Source organism: Xiphias gladius, chromosome 7 (genome assembly GCF_016859285.1).
Source record: "Xiphias gladius isolate SHS-SW01 ecotype Sanya breed wild chromosome 7, ASM1685928v1, whole genome shotgun sequence".
Taxonomy (NCBI): domain Eukaryota; kingdom Metazoa; phylum Chordata; class Actinopteri; order Istiophoriformes; family Xiphiidae; genus Xiphias; species Xiphias gladius.
In genome coordinates, this window is record NC_053406.1 from 11164206 (window position 1) to 11183630 (window position 19425).

Sequence of the window (19425 nt, forward strand, 5' to 3'; positions counted from 1 at the left end):
ATAGCGGCATTGAAGCGAAGGCGGAAATAGGTGGCAGTACTCTTGTTCCATTAGTAAACGTGATCCCACGCCTCAAACTCCTTGTTCTAGGAGACGCGAGGCCGCCGTGACAACAGAGCGACAAGCCCATTCCCTGTCTGTCTTTAGCACAGGTCGGCAACCGTTAAAAAGCACAGCCCTTTGTTTTAGCTGTAGCTGACCCTCCTGTCTTCCCCGGTTTTACTTAATCCTTCTGTATATCCCATTACCATGGCGGCGAGTGCGAAACGAAAACAAGAGGAGAAACACCTGAAGATGCTAAGAGAAATGACGAGTTTGCCTCCCAACAGAAAGTGCTTTGACTGCGACCAGCGCGGCCCAACCTATGCCAACATGACTGTGGGTTCCTTCGTTTGCACCTCCTGCTCTGGCATCCTGTAAGTATTGAGTTGCTGGGTGACCTTAGCTTAGACATGGCGCACACGATATAACGTTTTACCACGCTGCATACTGTAACCATGTAACCAAGCCAGTTAGCCTACTAGCGTTAGCTAACATTAGATAGGTATCCAACAGTCTCGGTGTGAGTTTAGCTGTTTTGACATTGTCTTTCTGTGCTGCGTTGGGCGGGGTACGTAGAAGTGCCAAGGCTCAGCACAGCAAGCTAGCGACCACCCGGGATGCTAGCTATCGTCAGCTTCTAATGGTAGCCAGTGAACTTATCTGACACTTGCAAGCTAGGTCTGGAAATAAGCAAGTAGGCAACCGCCACTACCAGTTGTTGGCAACGTTTACAAGCACCACCTTGTAACTTGGCTAACTGACTTGGTTGTGGTATACCCCCAACCCTTCTCCTCCTCCTTCTCATTCAAAGACACGTGAAAAAAAAATGGCTAAATTATCGGTTGCTCGATGTTTTATGTTATATTCACGGATTTGTATTGTGTAGGTATTTCTGATTATACTCAATGAAGCCATGCCAAAAGTTATCAGTTTGATTTAAATAACAATATATTTTCGTTGCTTAATGTCACAAGATGACACCTAGGCTTGTGAGAGTCAAATCATTTTGAGATGGGGCCGGTAATGCAATACCGGTATTCATGCCATCATCAGTTGTATTTAGTTCCCTCGTCTACTTTTGTATAAGATTTAGAAGCATTGCACTTTTCAGTCTCTAACAGATGTACACTGAGAAAAAAAATACAAGTATGACTTTCACTCTTTCGGTTGGCTGACTGAAACCTTTTCGTAAGAATCCACTCATGTCAGTAGCTTACCTCCTACAACTACATAAACACCTATTCATAGCGTTGATATTTTCAGGGTAGCGGGGTGTTTGACTTTTGATAGCGTTTGTCTGACTTAAAGCTCTGCTCTGTAGTTGTGTAACCACGCATCTGTAGTTTGGGATTTGGGATTAGTGAAGCATTCAGTTTCTTCTTATTCAGCTAAAGTATCCCACTTCAATTCAGCTGTCAGATGTTGCATGTTAAAAAGGTTTGTTTTTGTTTGTTTTTTGGGAAATATGTGATTCTGATCATATTTGGAAAGAAATCTAAAGTGGTGTAATATAATAATGACAATTTATTGTATGATTCTCAAAAGGTTTTTTTTCTTCCATAGGGTTTGAATCTATTTCCTAATAAATGACAGACTGACCTATAGCATGGATGAAATGTTTGTCCTCATATCATCGATATTGCATGACATTGTGCTAATCCTGCACGTAACAACTCTCTGCTTTCTCTTCTAACTGCATCAACATTTTAATGCAGTAACATAACCAAATGATTACAACTGCCTAAAAAGAAAACCTGAAAGCTATGCCCCCCCACACACACACACACACACCAGTCTTGCAAAAAAAAAAAAAAAAAAAAAAGACCTTTGATGCATATACTTATATTCTTAGATGTGGGAACCTGTTCTGCACATTCACACAGTCAGCAGCCTACACTTGTCCTTCTTAATGCTTTATGGAAATCACCCTGCCAATTTTCCATTTGAGCAATGATTATTCTGATAATTTTGCAGAGGAAAGGTAAAGTATTTGTTGCTCATTCAGTAATTCCCTACTGATGACCTTTTAGTTTTTTTTAGTCGACAGAGGAAGAGATGATTGCTTCGAAACATTTCAAAACTGTCTGACCATCAGACTTTTGCCCAAGATATAGCCCCTTGTTTGACTAGGTTTTTGACCTTAATCTGTGAAAACTGTTTTAGCTGTCTCCACTTTGAAGGTTATTTAGTGTAGCACTGAAAGGAATGAGATTAATTGCGAGCTTGCTGATGGGCAGAGCTTGTCCTCCATTTTACTTCACCAGTGGGTCTGCGGGGACACCACTGTTAATTTCCCATCTGCTCACCCTGTGATGTTAAAGTAATGTGAGTTATTTGAGTACTCTCATAGCTTGAGATGACAATTCCTCCCATTTTCTGTCTTCTGCTGTCATTCTCTCTCACTTTTTATTTAGACAAAATATGTTGTGGGTGGGTGGGTGGGGGGGGGGTTGATGAGTGTCAGATGTATGCAGGAAGCCTGGTGTGATTGTAGGATCAGGAAGTAGTATGGCCTCACTGTGCTGCTACATCAGCAGCATGTGATTTTATATGTGCAACAGGAAGTGGCAGAGAAGTCACTGTCTCTCACTTTCCTTTTAATTATAGAGAGGCAAAGATGTTGGCATTGTGAGAGTGCACCTAAAAATTCATGCTCAAACTTGATGTATTGTTATGCTTACTCTCTTACTACTATGACTGTTTTATGAATTAAAGCAGTTTTTGCAAAGCAAAACCCCTCAACACAGACATCTATCCCTGTTCACATTTTCCGTTTACCATGAAAGGTTAGGTTACTGGTTCAAACAGTCTTTAATTCCTAAACATTTGAAAGGTAGGGACATTGCTGAGGCAATCATAGAATTGGTTTTGAATTTGCAGTTTGGGCCATAACAGTGTTTACTTGTTTAGGGGTGATAGCGGGGGCACGACTACCCACCTCTTAACACACCTCTGCCCCCACTGTTTGATAGTGGCAGTTGAGTGGGTGGAGTTGGAATCTGCTATGTAAACACATTCCTTATGAAGGTGGAGGCCTTCCCAGGAGATACACCAGTCAAAATGTCTCTTTCTGGAGAAGTGCTCATGGCAGGAAGTAACCCCACTTGGCCTGTTTCTTCCTAAGTAAGCAGCCTGCAACATTGACTAGACCATGACAGAGGCGGGGAGGTGTCACTGAAACCAAATTCTACAACTATGCATGTTTGGTTTTCCCGTTTCCCTGACATTTGATCTGAAAGGTGTCATCTGCTTAGCACCGTATGGGTGACAAATTGCTGTCGCTGTAACTTGGTATAAATGCTGATTGGATAGTGAGCCATGAAAATTTACGAATTCTTTGATAAAAGGAATGGAACACAATTGTTGAAGGTGTAAAAGAGATCCTTTTGTAGGGACTTAGAGGAGCAAAGTGAAGGCTGGTGCATAGCCTCTCCTCTCTTCTGAGACCTAACATTGCCAGTTTCTCTCAGCCTGGAGCTGTTACAGTATGCAAATGTACCATGGCTTAGCTGGTCTGATGTACACTAGCGACTAGGTCATAATTATTTTACTGTGCAATATGTGATGCAGTTCTCTGATACACTATGCTGCCCAGTAGACATGATGCAAAAGTTGGACTTGGCAACTAGAGTTGAGCAATGGTTTGCTTAAATTGTTAATTAAGTGTGTTACAGACATTGTTCATGCGTGCATATTGTGATGTAAGAGGTCATTTTATTACTTTATTTTACGAAATTAATAGTTACTGCTCTAAAAATTAATTCTCCCCATAAATATTGTACAGTCACTGAACACTGTCACAACTGTGTGGCTACTTTGTCCAGCAGAAAGAGGGGGGATGTGGGTCTGTAGGACATAACATTGTGTTGCTGGGCTGGATACTGGACTGGAATTCACATCACAGGAATTGCCTGACAGTTATATTGTACACCACAGTCACTGGGTACAAAAACAGTCTTATTATAAGATGGTTTCCTCTTCTGCAAGTTTTTGGATAAGACTTCTCAAAGTTGAGTAAGACTTTGAATTAAACAAGAGAGGCAGATCTTATTTATTTAATGCAAAATACAGTAAAATAACAAAAACTAAATAACCAGTATCCAATTCCCTAATTGGACAACTGTGTTGAGATGCTGCCATCATATTTAGGCCTTGAGGGCTATGGAACTTTCTCCCTGCATCTGACCTAGTTTCATCTTCATGAGACTAGGATCTGATCACTCACCTACCTCAGGGTGCTGAGAAAAACATTAAAGCTCAATTACAGATACACTCACTAACAGATTCTTTCTTCTTTTTTTCCTGCAAATGCATTTACGTGTGACATGGGTTTATTGCCCCTTTGCTTTTGATAAATTTGCTACTGACTCTTTTAGTCTGAAAACAGTAAGAAATTTTCAATAATCCAACTGGAGCTGCTATTTACATGTTTTTAATATCTTTTTATGTATTAGATTTTATGTATTAGATGACTTGATTTTATTTTTATGGATTAAGTTACATAACTCTAAGTGATGTTTTATTTTGTGGAAAGTGCAACAATTAAATGTTTAATGTTTTTTTTATTTGACAAGTAATTTAAATTATTAATTGATTCATTATCATTCTTCTGTCTTTTGACTGATTTGGCAATTCAGCAGCTTTTCATTTCCATGGTAGATCCTGCGATTGTTGAAATACAGCAGTTGTATTTAGGTCTTTTCTGTTAGGTTTGTGGCGTTGGTTTGGCCTTGTCTGCCTTCTCAAAGGGATACCAAAGGGACATAACTGTGGGCAGTTATGATGATAAGGGTGTTACCCTAGAAAAAGCCCCAGTAGTTCCCATGGAGCTACTCCATATACAGGTGATGACATATGGACCACTTTTTCAATAGACACATGGTCTTTGAATGTAAATTGACAAAGCTACTTGGATGTTCACATACAGTTTGTGTGCACTTAGTTGTGGCTACTTTATTCTTTGTCAGAGCTAATTCTACATCTTAAATGTACCTGTTGTTTATAACACTTTGCGGTACAGTACGGACAACGGTGGATGTGTAAAGAATGGGTTGAGATGAGAAGGAGTCCTGTAAGGGGTGACAGCAGTGAATAATTTATTAGTCTTGTCTAGTATTTCGCTACCTTTAGGATCTGACCCCCTTTGTGTATAACATTGTATTTGTAATTGTGACACTGTGGATCTCATTTCCTAGATAGCTGTACTGACTACCTTACAAAAATTAGCAACTAAAAGTTAAATGGTATGAGCTGTAGATTAATATTAAAATATACTGTAAACATTCATCTAATGTTAGCACATAATTGGTAGATAGTTGTAGCCCAGCATTTTAACTTTAAATACTTTGTCAAGAAGAAAAGAGTAAAAAATAATACTGTAATACTGCAAAATACTGTATAGACCAAAGATGTAACAGATCCCCACAAGTAATGTTAGGCAGTGTAAGTACCTAACCTAAGTTGGAATCCACTAAAGTTGCTTGATAATCTTAAAATCAGCTTTCTAAGTTCTGTGTTCGGTCTCTATTTGTAGACAAGTAACTTTTTAAGGAAATGTGCTGCCTTTTAATAATTTCAGGACAGAAAACATAGTAAAATGATAAATCTAAGTTCTTTAGCCTGCAAGCCCACCCATTGACCTGAAGAGCTGACTCACGCAAAGTGAGATGTAACAGGTGGCGTGAGCAACAGGATAATGAAGAACAGGGGAGGAACAACTGCCTGGTCAAAAATCTTGGCGAAAAAGTCAAATAGAAAGAAAAACTATGAGAGAAAAATTTGGAGAAAAAGTGGAGTCCTTGATTACCAGCAGTATCTCCTTGTTCCAGATAAGAGAACTTAGGTTCATGGAGGATGGATAAGACATTTGATACCTACACTTAAACATGTTTTTGATGATTTATGGCCTGCTCCCTACCACACACCTTTGGAGAGTTAAGGCCAGGCCAGAACAAAAAATAAATTAAAGGTACGAAAAGGCCTTAAAAGTATCCCACTATTCAATCATTTAGAAACACAAATGCAAGTTAAACATACAAAGCTTTGTTTAATTTTTGACGGTGCTTTGAAATATTAACTCCATGTAAGGCAGAGGCCACTGAGCACAAGTTCCTCGTTGTTTTTATGTCAGGGGTTAATATTGAAGCAATTGTTGTTATAATAAGACTTGAGCCCAAGTAATTAGTTCTCTGCCTATTAGTGCTGAATCTAAGAATTATACTTGTTTTAATTGTGTCCTAAATAGAGTTGTCATGTCAGTATGTCACTCTGTGTCATTAAGACATGTTGTGTTTGAATTCAAGTATAATTTGTAGTTGATAAGGCCTATGGCAAATCTATTATCTACTTTCTTTCCACCTTACATGTAAATACATGGAATGTTTAATGGGCTATGAGTTCTGTCAAAATGCTCCTCAGTACTCTTCAGTACTGTGGATGAATGAATCCACTGCAGGCACTGATGCAGGAATCCAGCTGCTTCTGTTGTGCTGCTGACATGCTGCTTTTGCTACGTAGCCAGTGTAGATAAGGAGTAAAAAGATGCTTTGGGTCACAGTTTCCAGACAACGTAAAAGCTATCTCAATGCTATCTGACTGATGGCTTCTGTTTGATTCTACTCGGCACTTTGGCCGCTGCAGTGAAGCATTTGAAGTTACTGCTGGTGTTTTTTGTCACAGTCTGAGGTATGAATTTATGATTTGGTTAATGGTTAAAGGCACTTCTTCTAAGTAAAAATTGCTAATGTGGTAAACACTCTGTACAGCAATAAGTTGTCTTTTCCTCATTCTAATGGCTGTGGTGCTCAGGAATTACGCTCTGGTTGCAGCTAAAGTATTCTGCTTGCATGCTAAATGCTGATTGGTCACCTGCACAGAGAGAACAGGTGGCGACCTTAAAGTCAGGACTAAATTAGTTTTCACTTACTGGTGGGTCTAGGAAAAAGTACTCAGGCAAGCAGGCCTGGAGCTTAATATAAAAGCCTAATGATGGCTCTTTTCAACTATTACAGTTACTAGGCATTTTTAATTTGGGCCGTTGTGGCATGAGCTGTGACCTGCTCAGGAAAATGAGTAAAGCTTGTGTGGGCTAATGCGTCCATAATGGAAGTTTCTATATTAAGGGAGATCGCTCATTCTTTTACTGCACTGACAACCTCAGTTCTGTCAATAGCAATTAGGAGAGAGTTTAACCCACCTCCTTTGTTCTGTTCTATTCCTTTCTGTTTTTTGTCAGCATTTCCCTCTGTAATGCTGTCTTCCTCTCCCCAGTTACGCACACCAGCCAGTCAGTTTGTTGCTAATTAAATGGCCCCGTCCTGAGAGGTGGGATCTGGAGTATGTCCAGATGAGTTTTTTGTGTACAGTGTCTTCAAATTAAATTGACCCCTGTTTCCATTTCTTCACCGACAGACGAGGACTGAATCCACCCCACAGAGTTAAGTCCATTTCCATGACAACCTTCACGCAACAAGAAATCGAGTTCCTACAGAAACATGGCAATGAGGTAAGCATGGTGACTATCTGCCGTCACAGTTGTTAATTAAGATTGAGGTCAACTTTCCCACTGCTGTGGCAGGTTTGCTTTACAGACTGTCCGTCTAGTTTAGCCTTACATTGTACCATCCCTGTTGTATCCTGTATTTTGCTGTCCGTCTATTATATCTATAATTGACAATATGAAAATCCTATTGAATGGTGATGGAATGTCAGTTATGTCATCAGAAATTTGGACATCGATATCATGTGAGAATCTGCACATCATCATGCAACTATTTAGGTCTTTCACAAGATAGAACATACACCTTGGTCTAGAAATCACTCAGTAAAGACAGAATATTTCAAATTTAAAGTTGTTTCTTCATTAACTAAACATAGAGCCTTGTTTAAAAAAAAAAAAAAAAAAAAAAAAAAAAGACTAGAATCAGTGCCTTTTGGTTACACAAAATATCACAGTATTATGAATATTACTATTTTTACAATGTTTTTAGGCTCAATCTCTTCATTTCTACAGCAGAATGTAGACTTCATTTTGTAACTGCACTATTACAACAAAAATCACATGCTAATTCATTTATTTCAAAGCTGTATTTTTAAAATTTATCTAGTAATATATTGTATATTGAATCTAATGACTGCCCATAATGTGAGGGATGTGCTTGTTACATTTAATCCATACCTAATAATTTTGAACGAACATCTACTTGGTCGAGTCTCACAGCTCTTATTGGCCTTGTATTTCGGAAGCCTCAGACACCCGTTTTCACCAGACAAACTCTAATAAACCAGTTGTACCAATTTTCCTGGGAATTGGTGAAGACCAAATCACCACTTGAAGGCCAGTGAATTTTATGACATACTTTGATGAGGTGGCCAGATAGAGGACTTCACTGGGATCATTATGTTGTTCTCCCTCTCTGTTGGATGAGGAAACATGCAATTGTTTGTTAATATGGGATAACAGACAGACAGTAATATGTCAGTGCTGAGAGTCTGTCATAATTGAGCACTGCCATTGAAAGGTGCAGTAAATTGCAGTGACCCAGTTATGCTTTACAAAAAGCATCTGTTATATTGATACCTACATAGTTGTGAACAGTGCAACGTCTGTTCGTCATTCAAATTCTGCAGCTCTCACCTATCCATCATAATCAAATAGATTGGCACCATGTTTTTGTACAGCATAGAAGAACCAAAGTGCATCATCATTGAAGAGCCATTTCTGGTAAACGGAGTATGAAATAGAGCAATGCCACCTGGGAAACACAGTCTATTAAAAGCTGTAGCAAAATGGAAGGGCAGGCAGACATGCAGGAGACTAAAGGTTGGACCTGATGTATATATCCTTCAAGGCTGCTGTATAAATACTACTGCGCTGAAGTTGCTTTTTGTCTTTCTACTGAGAGCACTTGACACAGAAAAACTCAAATGGGTGCACTTTATGTTTTCAGCAACAAAAATGTGAGCTTGAATATACTGTGAGTGTGTGTGCATGTCCCCCTAAGCCAGCTAAAGAAAGAACAGCAGCAGAAGTGTATGGACAACAAAAGAGCCATGCTGGCTCTGGCAACACCATTGCTCCATCTACAATGCAGCACCCTATACTGTGTGCACACACGCATGAGGCCTGTAAATCTCTCTTTACAGGATTAGGCAAATACTTTAGGAATGCTATCCAAAACTCAAGGCCAAGGCAAGACTTATACTGATTTTACCCCAAGCAAACTGTGTTCAACCTGTATTTCCAAACATGGCTCCAACTCATGCTTGACTCAAACATGGCAAAGTGCTATATCCTTGAGTCAAACCGTTTACACAAGGCATTCATCTGTGCACTGCACCACATAAATGGAAAGCTGTCTGCCTTGCATTGCAGTTTTTATTTTTTCTTATCCTGGTCAAATTTGCACATGGTTACATTTTTAAAATATTAGTAAATGCTCTTTTGAACTGACTAACTGGCTTGTCTTTCATTTCCTTTTGCCACTATTTCATTTTGGCTTAACACTTGGATGGTTAATTATGAAAGTTGACAAGCCCTGCACTTGTTAGGAGTTGTGTATTCTACAAAAATGTTGTACCAGAAATCACATGTTCTGATACTCTGTGTTCCAGGTATGTAAACAGATCTGGCTTGGCCTTTATGATGACAGAACCTCCTCAGTACCAGACTTCCGAGAACCACAGAAAGTCAAGGAGTTCCTTCAAGAAAAATATGAGAAGAAGCGATGGTAAGTCAGTTTTACAAGCTGGCAGTGCAAAGATATTAGCAATTCCTTGACCGTGTGCACTGTGTAGACATGTAGCTTGACTTTGTGATTTTTCTTTTTTTTTTTTTTTTTTTTTAATATATTACACCCCCCCCCCATGCCTGGAATGTTTCACAGGCAGCTCATAGTAGTTAGCCTCAAGCAAGCCACCAAATACCCTTATTTAAATGCACAGAATTCAGGTCATTACAGTCCAGCTGCTTTATGTGCAAGATTTAGTTTTTCCATGAAGATATAGGTTTAATTTTTTTTTTTTTTTTTCAAATACATATTAGGTTTAGTATAGTTGTTACTGGTGCATTGTGACTGAGTGCCATAACTAATGAGAGCGGTTATTTTAAACAAATAAAACTAATGGCAGACCTAACCAACATGGGTCTGTCATTTCGATAGTTGCAAATTAGGGATTGGTCATTGAAAGTAAATGTTGATTTAGACTGTTGGTTTATGCAGTTAAGAAAACATTGACATATCACTAACACAAATGTTGTTCTTTTTCTGGATATTCAGGTAATCATTTAGACTTTGTACCTAATAGTAAACCATTGGATAAATACACTATACACACATTTAGGTAGTAGTGCTTTTGTCATCTCTTGGTGTCTAGTCCCTGAAGTCTGACCAAAATGAGAGCGATGAGCGGTGCATGTCTCAACATGCCCCCATTTGATGCAGGACGGCATTTTCACTTATAAAGGCCACTCTTCTGCAACAGACAAATACACACACCAATAATGGTACCACTGTGATAACTGTAAGTTTCAAAGAATCATGGCTTGGCCTCTGGCTGTGAATCACATTTGCACTTAAATAATCATTTTCTGTTATTTGGATTTGCATAACGCTTGTTCTGCCTAAAGGTGTACTTACTTACTGCCCCTTTATGCCTGGGGGCATGTAGGTCAGCAACAAAAGATCGCCATCCCTGTCTATTCTGTGCTAGTGTCTTTATAGTACCCCAAGTATTGTTCAGGATCTTCAGCTCTTCCTCCACTGTCAGTCGTTCTGCCAGGCGTTCGTCAGTTGTCCATTGAAGGGCATTTTGGGGGATGTTGTTTTGCTCTCTTTGGATGACATGCCAAATCCATTTCCATTGCCTTTTTGTGATGATGGTGGCTATGTTGTCTTGATTGGACTGTTTGAGTATATGTTGGTAGGAGATGGCATTTGGCCAAAATATTCCCACAATTTTCTGTAGGGTTTTTTTTGTGTGGAATGTGTACAGCTTGCGGAGATAACTTTCTATCATTCTCCAAAATTCAGAGCCGTATAGCAGGATGGACAGATCACAGCTCTGATATAGTCTGTTTGGTGTTGGTGCTTTACAGGGCCAACGTCCACATATTGCTTAGCTTTTGTAAGGTGTTTCTGGCCTTGCTGAGTTGGCTTTGATGTCACTGCCTTCTCCTCAGTCGTGTCCGACAATGCTGTCTAGGTAGGTGAACTCTTTGGGCAGGTTTGTTCTGTCTACTTGGACAGATGCTGAGACAAGAGGTTTTCTCATGCATATGCTGGTGTGTATGTAAAACGAAGGCCAAGTCGTGATCTTCCAGTGATGAGAAGAGACTCCACTTGATGCCTCTTGGTTGGTCTTAAGTGGTTCTTCTCATCACCCAGTGAAAAGTTGAAAAGTAGTTCAGACATCATGCAACCTTGCCTCATTCCTGTCTCCAGTGGAAAACTGTGTTGTCTATTTCCGACTTGGCACGTGATGTTGGCATATAAACTCTTGATGAGAAGGACAATCTATTGTTGGATTTAATGCACAGTATGCAATATAGACTGTCTCTGTGGATGCTTTCAAAGGCCTTTCCAAAATCCACAAAATTGATATACAATTGTCGATGCCACTTTCTGCACTGCTCAATGATGTTATGTAAGGTGAATATTTGGTCAGCACATCTCTTGCCTTTCTGGAATTCTGCATATTCTTTCCTGAGTTGGTTGTCTATTGCATCTAATATTCGTCACATGATAATTTTGGCAAGGATTTTGCTGGGGATAGACAAAGGGGGGGGGTGCACTGTTGTTCAGGGAACCCCTCTTTGGGACCTTCACATGTTTTGTCCAGTTTGCCCGGGATCTTCTTCCCTTACCATATGATTGTAAAGAGTGGTTGGAGTGCTGTAGCTGCCAGCTCTGGGTCTGCATTTAGACTGTCCTGACCAAGGGCGTTTCCATTCTTGAGGGATTTGATGGCGGAGATGATTACTTCATCCACTGGTTGTTCAAATTCAACATCAAGGTCTGTCCCTGCATCTTGTATGTCAGCCTCTGCTGTTGGTGGCGGTCTGTTGAGGATTTTGCTGAAGTGTTCTTCCCATCGAGCCTCTATTGTTGCTTCAGATATTTGAAGTCGTCCCTGTTTGTCTGGTATTGGCACATCTATGGTTCCACGATACTTTCCGCAGATTTCATTGTTGGTCTTGTATATGCTCCCTTTTTCCGCTCTTGTGGCTGCATCTTCTGCCTGTTTTTATAAGGTCTTCCATGTAAGCCCTCTTGTCCGCTCTTGCCTTCCTCTCCACTTTTTGGTCCGCTTGTCTGTACTACATTTTGTATCTCTACTGCAGCCTTTCTGACTTTGGCTTCCAAAAACATCCTGTTTTTTTGTTTTTGTTTTTTTTTTTTTTTTTTTTTCCTCTCCAACCTGTCCGGCTTGGGTAACCCTGCTGGGAGACTGAGCTCCCACTGGCATAGCTCGAGGGATCCCTGAGGCACACAAACCCCCCCCCCCGCCCATGTCAACGTGGTGATCGGGAAGGGCCTAAAGGCTGTAATACCATTAATTTAGCCAATTAACCAATACCATCTGGTAAGATAAATTAAATTGGGATATGCTGTGCTGTATATTTATCAAGGTAGATTTTCTTTCTTTTGTGGTGATGTGTTTTTCACAGCTGCTTGGCATGTAGTTTAATGTAATGCATATGATGTGAACTGTTTCCTAGGTACGTACCTCCTGAGCAGGCCAAGGTAGTGGCATCGGTCCATGCTTCCATCTCTGGCTCCTCAAACAGCAGCACCAGCAGCACCCCAGAGGTTAGACCACTCAAATCCCTGCTGGGGGAGTCAGCCCCCTCCCTACACCTCAACAAGAACACCCCACCAAATCAGGTGAGATTTAGGCAATTCAGACAAATACATATACTTAATTTGTAACAATTGCTTGACATTTTGGCTCACCCATCAAGGGCTCATAAGGTTTAACAAATTACTTGCCAAAAATAACTTAAACCATCCAAAATAATTAAAGGTACTACATTAGAAGGCAGTTCTTGTGCTAGCCATAGAAGAAAACTATAGCTTCAGTGATACAAATTGCATGATACATTAAAAACATAATGGATTTTAGCAATAAATTTCCTTTCACGCCTTATGGAATGCATTTTTTTTGTCTTGCTATGTTTTGTTTTTTTTCAACTTCAACTATTAGGTCAGTTGATTGTGCAAAAGTTTAGATGTAGTTTAGTAGTAGTTTGATAGTTGAGATGTTACCACTATGTGCGGTAAACACAGCAGATAGCTAATTGACTGGCTCACACTCAGAAAGTGCACAGTGACTGATTTGCATGCCTATTAAAAAATCTCTTGCTTTTGATACTTGCAACAGGTAAGGAGTTGGGATGTCACAATACCAGGAATTTGGTAGTTTGCACAAATACGATTAACTTTTCATGATTCTTGATACCAGAGTTGATTTAAAAAGGCATATACATACACATACCTCCTATATAGTCAGTGTGTAAGCAGTAACGTCCTAACGTTATGAGCACCCAGCTCATGTTATGACCTTTCACTACATTAGCCTAAACAACATAACACTAGCCTTTATGAACGTTGTGTGTGGAGCATTGCTACAGCATGAACGTTTCGACGACATGTTAATATGGAATTAGCAACTGAAACTCACTCACCTTGAATTCTTCTTCTTTTTATTCTTCTCCTTCTTCCCTTTGCATTTGACTTCAGACTAGAAAACTTTTAGGGTTATTATGCTGCCCTCGTCAGTCCCAGAAGAATCACATCTCTACCTACGGGACTGTAGAAAAACAAATACTGTCACAATTTCAGAATTTTGGCATCAACTTGGTATTGGTTCTTGTGACATCCGTAGTAAGGAGTTTATATCAATAACCATATCTATAATCTTATTTTTGGATACTGTTAATTAGTGCATATCTGGGTATTAATCCCACAGTGTGAATCCTTCCAAACCAATAAGGTGAGGATACATTTTTAAGAATCATTATTTTTAATCAGGTGTATTGTTGTGTGAATATGCCAAGGTAAATTGCATCTTTTATTATAAATGCTTATATATGTACTGTATGAAGACACAATACATACTGTCCTGACTGAAATTATTGGTGCCCCTGAATTTTAAGCACTGAATTTAGAATATCTTCAGAACCAACTTTGTATAATCATATTATTTAATCAAATGTCCAAAGTTATTGAACAACACTGAAAAAATGCAAATTGGAGACATTTTATTATATTTTGATTATACAAAATTGGTTAATTTGCATTTATTTATGAAGATGTTCTAAATTCTCTGCCAATAATTTCACCCAGGACTGTACATAGACTGCCAGACACACTTCCTGTTAGTTGCCTTCTCTAATATCATTTTTATTTTTCAGGTAAAGATTGTTCATACACATGCATACTCACCTACACATACCTGCAGTTTTTCTAATCCATCTCTTGTCTCTACCAGTCTCCAGTGGTGAGCCGTGGACAAACCCATCAGCAGCAGTTCCATGACAAGAAGTTTGACCTCCTCAGTGACTTGGGTGGAGACATCTTTGCTGCCCCGCCTAACTTGAACACAGGCACCAGCTCCAGTTTTGCTAACTTTGCACATTTCAACAGCCACACAAGTAAGGAACTGACTAACTGCTTGAATGTCTAACAGAAAACTGACAGTCATTATATGCCAGGCAAAAATTTTCTGAAACATAAAAATGCAGGAAAGTGATCTTCTAGGCACAAAGCTAAGTTAAGATAAGCCAAAGTAAGTTAATGCAGGAAAATCAGTGATAACTCCAGTCTCCAGTTACAGGTGTTATGGTGAAATCACCTGAATTGTCTGGAGGGAAAATGTTATCAGTTTCGTCTGAAACATATTAAGTTTCTTATATGCATGTAGGAGCGTGTACCTCGTTTTATGGAGAACAGTATAGCAAGTGATGTGAATACTAGACCTCAAGTAATGCTGTTGCAGCCATTTAAAATGTCTAAGGTGGTTAAAGAGACAGCCACATGCTGAATAATGTTGCATTGTAATTAACAATGCTTATAGAGTTTGGCAGAATCTGTTAATGTCAGCAGCCACCTACCCCCATGACTGCAAAAACATGGCCATACATTATGTAAGGGATAATACTTGACAAGTTCTGCCCGCATCATCCATTGCAATCATGGAATGTACAAACATGGAGGGTATTATCCCACTTATACAATGGCCACTTGCCAACAAAATGCCATATGTAATCAAAATAAAAATATTAGTCATCAATTTACATATATAACTAGTTAATTTTGATCTCACTTTCCTATTTTAAAAATCATAAAGTAAAGTCCCTAAGCCTCAGACTTTCTGTCCTTTGCGTTACTGGGCAACATCTAGCTAAACAAGAAGGGGTTCACAAGGCTCGGGCAGGGGTGAAAAAATCCTTACAAGTTTTAAAGCCAGGAAAGAGAAATATCAATGTTTGCTGTCAATCTCAACAACAGAGAGCAGCGACGCGTTCTGCTATATGACATAATTAAACCTGTCTGTCCAGTGGAGATCATTTTACAGCGCTCTCTGTCTCCCTTACACGGGCTGCCTCTGTCTTCCCCCTCCTTCTGTCACAAACAGACACACACGTTGTGCCCGTCGCTGTTTCTCTCGCACTCCCTTACTCTTACCTGTGACTTCTACACATCTCTTCCTTTTCTGTCCAGTTCTGGTCGCATTTACTCTCTGGCCTTTTCTCTTTTCCACTTCAGCCGTCCCATGAACTCAGGATACCAGCTTCACTGTGGCTGACATTATTTAGCTCCTCTATAAAAGTCCTCATTCCTCTTCCTACTGTTAGGTGATTTGGCATCAAAGATTGGCACAAATATTATACACATTTTAAAATTACATTTGTGTGTTTCTAACTGAGAAGCTGTTTATCCTTTTTTTTTTTTTTTTTTTTTTTTCAGTTCTCAGAGACCGAGCTGCTGTTGTCTTTACCGACAGTTTAATATTGGCACATTAATTTAGAACAGCAAACAAACACCTATGTCGTACGTGTCCAGTTAAACCATCCAGTTACTAAAAGTTAATCCACGCCTTCCAAGAAATCAGATTCCACAATCTTCAGTGGCCATGGTACAAAGAATAGTATCAGAGGTGCTATGGACAGAAACATCTCCATGGTTACTATTGTCTGTAACATGGGGCTATTGGTTTTTGCTTCCCATTGAGAATAATGTCCTCTGATTTCCCCCTCAAAGAGCCATTAAGACTCGCCCTTAATGCGGTGGCTAAAGTAGCATCCACACATCTCCACATGGCAAACGAGATGTGCACCTCTAAGATAAATTATTTTTGTTGTCCTAAGCACACACATTCAGTCTTATATGGTATGTGCTTAACAAGGAATGCAGACAGGATTTCATGGGAGAGGGTTAATGTCAGACTATGCTGCCTGCCTTTAAAGCTGTTATGCATGTTATTGTTATGTTACACCAGTATATGATTATCTTTCATATTTAGAACATAATCCATTGTATTTGTTTTGCAGTCTGTCATCCATGCATTTGGCTGTCATGTATAAATCCATTCTATTATTATCTCATCCACTGTTGTCCTCTCATTGTGTCTTTTTGTTCATCTGTCTGAACCTCATCCTGACACCACCTCCAGCAGCACAGAATGCCAACGTAAATGCAGACTTTGCAAATTTTGATGCATTCGGAAGCACTTCTGGGTCGTCAGGTGGTTTCCCCTCCGCACCCCAAGCCCCATTCCAACCCTCAAATACAGGTAGAGCAAGTTCTCTTCACTGGACAAACAACACACATCCAAATCACTCTCACATAAAGACTTATTAGATTAGCTTGTATAATTTTGTACACACAGGCATTGACAATGTACATTCAGGTTAAGCGCAAATGACTTATTCAAATGCAGCAAATTGTCAGTTATGTTTTCTGTCAAGTCATCAATTTGTTGTTTTGTTTTAACTGTTGTAACACACATCCTCTGCTTCCCAAAACTTTCCATATGTGCAATGTCAAATTGGAAAGACCGCTGTGCACCACTGCTACAACCAGCAAATCTAAGAGAATCTGCCAGTTTGGTTCATAAATTTTCTTACAGTTAAAGAAAAAAAAAAAGAGCTGATATATATTTGTTTTCTAAAACAGTTCAACTAATTCCTGTTGACTGCAGCTGAAAACATGACATCATGTTAACATCATATATGCATAAGGCATAGAGCATTAGTAAAGTGTTCCAGAGAATATGCATGCCATGCAGACACACTAGACGCATTGAAGCAAAGTGCCACTTATAGCATATCTCTATTTTGACCTACTTTGAAAGAGTCATTTTTTTCTGATAGGTTCCACACAGGTTACCCACTTGTCCGAAAAATCAACAACAAACCCAATTCAAAAAGAAAGGAATGGCTGTACACAAGAGCAATGTACGCTAGTATACTCTAGGTTGAAAATTGATTTTAGTTTTGGGCGGTAGGACTAATATCTCTTGAATATATGATATACTGAATTAATTTGTATTTTTTACTGGATAAAAATGACTAAGTAGGTAAAGATCACTGTGCAGTTATTAGGGCAGACATTTATATTAATACAGGATATGCAGTACAACAGGTTTGTTACTGCTGTAGGACTGTAACCAGACTGTGTGTACCCAATAGGAATATTATAGGAATATTTTAGCAATATATGTATCATGGGGCTTAACACTAGCATAAATACACGCAGGCTATGTCATTTAGTCGCATTTAATTTGCTCCTAAAGCTGGCGTTTTAATTTGAAATAATGTTGTCTAAAATATGTATCTCACCTCATCTCACCGTCATTTTGCTCTCTCTCATGTACTCATACAAAAGCAGCGACTCTTAATACAAATACACAGTTAAGCCTACACCCCCAAATCTCAGGAAAATGTTTTGTACTACAGTGCCCTCTGCTGGAGGACTATATTGACAACTATCTTAATATGGAGCTGCACAGTGATCTCTATAGCATGTTTATTATAAAATTATAAAGCTCCCCTTTCTCTCATGGCACTGACTAACTGTGCTATCTGGCCTCAGCTGTCCATTTTGTCCTATGTATTTCCCATCCTTTGCTTCAGCAGCAGTTGATTTGCTTTGACTTCATTCTTTTTAATTTTTTACCTGTGGTTTGGTTGATGTCTTTTCTTTGTTTCTCTGCCCTGTCTTACATTTCTCATTGCCCCATTTCTCCATCCCTCCCTCCCTCTTTGATTTCTTGCTGCCAGCATTCACTGTACTCTCATCCAGCTGCAGTATGGGTGAGTTTTTCAGTGCTCTGCCTCTTCAGGGTGCACACAGTAAGTCTCTGGGCTTGCCCTCTTAACAGCTTTCACCCTCTCTACTGCCTCTAAGGTGTAGTCACTCTGTTCCTCCTCTCTCTGGATGTAATGTGTGTCTCAGCATGTAGCTCTTTTTGTGTCTGATACTCTGAATTACAGTTGACAATCTCACTGGTTGAAAACAGGGTTAATACGCTTTGATGGTTGCTCCAGACTTTTTTCCACTAGCAGCACTGGTAATTCCTAATGAAAATTTTAGGTGCTCCAGCACAAAATTAAGGAGCACCACTTAAATCGATATTCAGCGCAACACATTCATATTTTTTTCATCTTAACTATATTACTGATACATGTTTAGGTAATAAATAGACAATTTAAAGAAATAACAATGTGCTGTTTTATTTAAAGGAAAAAGTCACAAAGTGAAATAATTCTTTAGACGAACATAGACACCAAATAATAAATTTACAAATGTAAACATAAGGTATGTGGTTAGTTACATTACTGTCATTGAAGTTTGTTGTCAAGTTGGCAAACTTAGAGCAACTTTTCCCCACAAATGTTGGGCCACACTGAGAACAGTACATACAATACAAAGCGTCCCTTTCTTTGGAATATCTCAGCCACATTAACTGCTTAAGCCATTCCTGTTGGAAGGAGTAGGCAGTTTTCAACATGATCACCTGGTGATTCCTCATCTGAATTGTCCTCACAGGAGGGTCTGAATGATTTAATGAATCGATAGTTTCGTTTTTGTGTTTTTGTTTTTTTTATGATCACGATTCCTCTCATTAACTCTCCCTCCTGGTGTTTTGCATTATATTCAATGATAATTTAAAAAAAAAAAACGGGGCATAATCGCAAGTCGCAATTGTAGTCCTAGTTATAAAATTTAGTAGCACTGTCTCCAAAAATGGTCTCAAAATACAACTTAATTGTTACAATCTGGAGTCCTGTTCCATTATCTAGAACCCCTCTGGAGAATAGACCAAATGGAAGCAGAAAGCGATTTAAAATTAAAAAGGAATTTAAAAAAAGAAAAAAAA

At 39.2% G+C, this 19425-nt stretch overlaps 1 protein-coding gene across 6 annotated transcripts in view; it reads left to right on the plus strand.

The window, feature by feature from the left end:
• agfg1a (ArfGAP with FG repeats 1a) overlaps nt 1-19425 on the plus strand; it is a 26276-nt gene continuing 6851 nt past the window's right edge. For 2 of the 6 annotated variants that reach the window (XM_040130758.1, XM_040130759.1), the window contains exons 1-7: nt 1-416; nt 7453-7546; nt 9655-9770; nt 12761-12926; nt 14533-14695; nt 16717-16836; nt 18326-18358. In XM_040130758.1, coding sequence (XP_039986692.1) covers nt 250-416; nt 7453-7546; nt 9655-9770; nt 12761-12926; nt 14533-14695; nt 16717-16836; nt 18326-18358 — 859 coding nt within the window. In that variant the 5' untranslated portion in view covers nt 1-249. The remainder of the gene's footprint in view (nt 417-7452; nt 7547-9654; nt 9771-12760; nt 12927-14532; nt 14696-16716; nt 16837-18325; nt 18359-19425) is intronic. The other 4 variants (XM_040130760.1, XM_040130763.1, XM_040130761.1 and 1 more) reach the window with 4 other exon arrangements.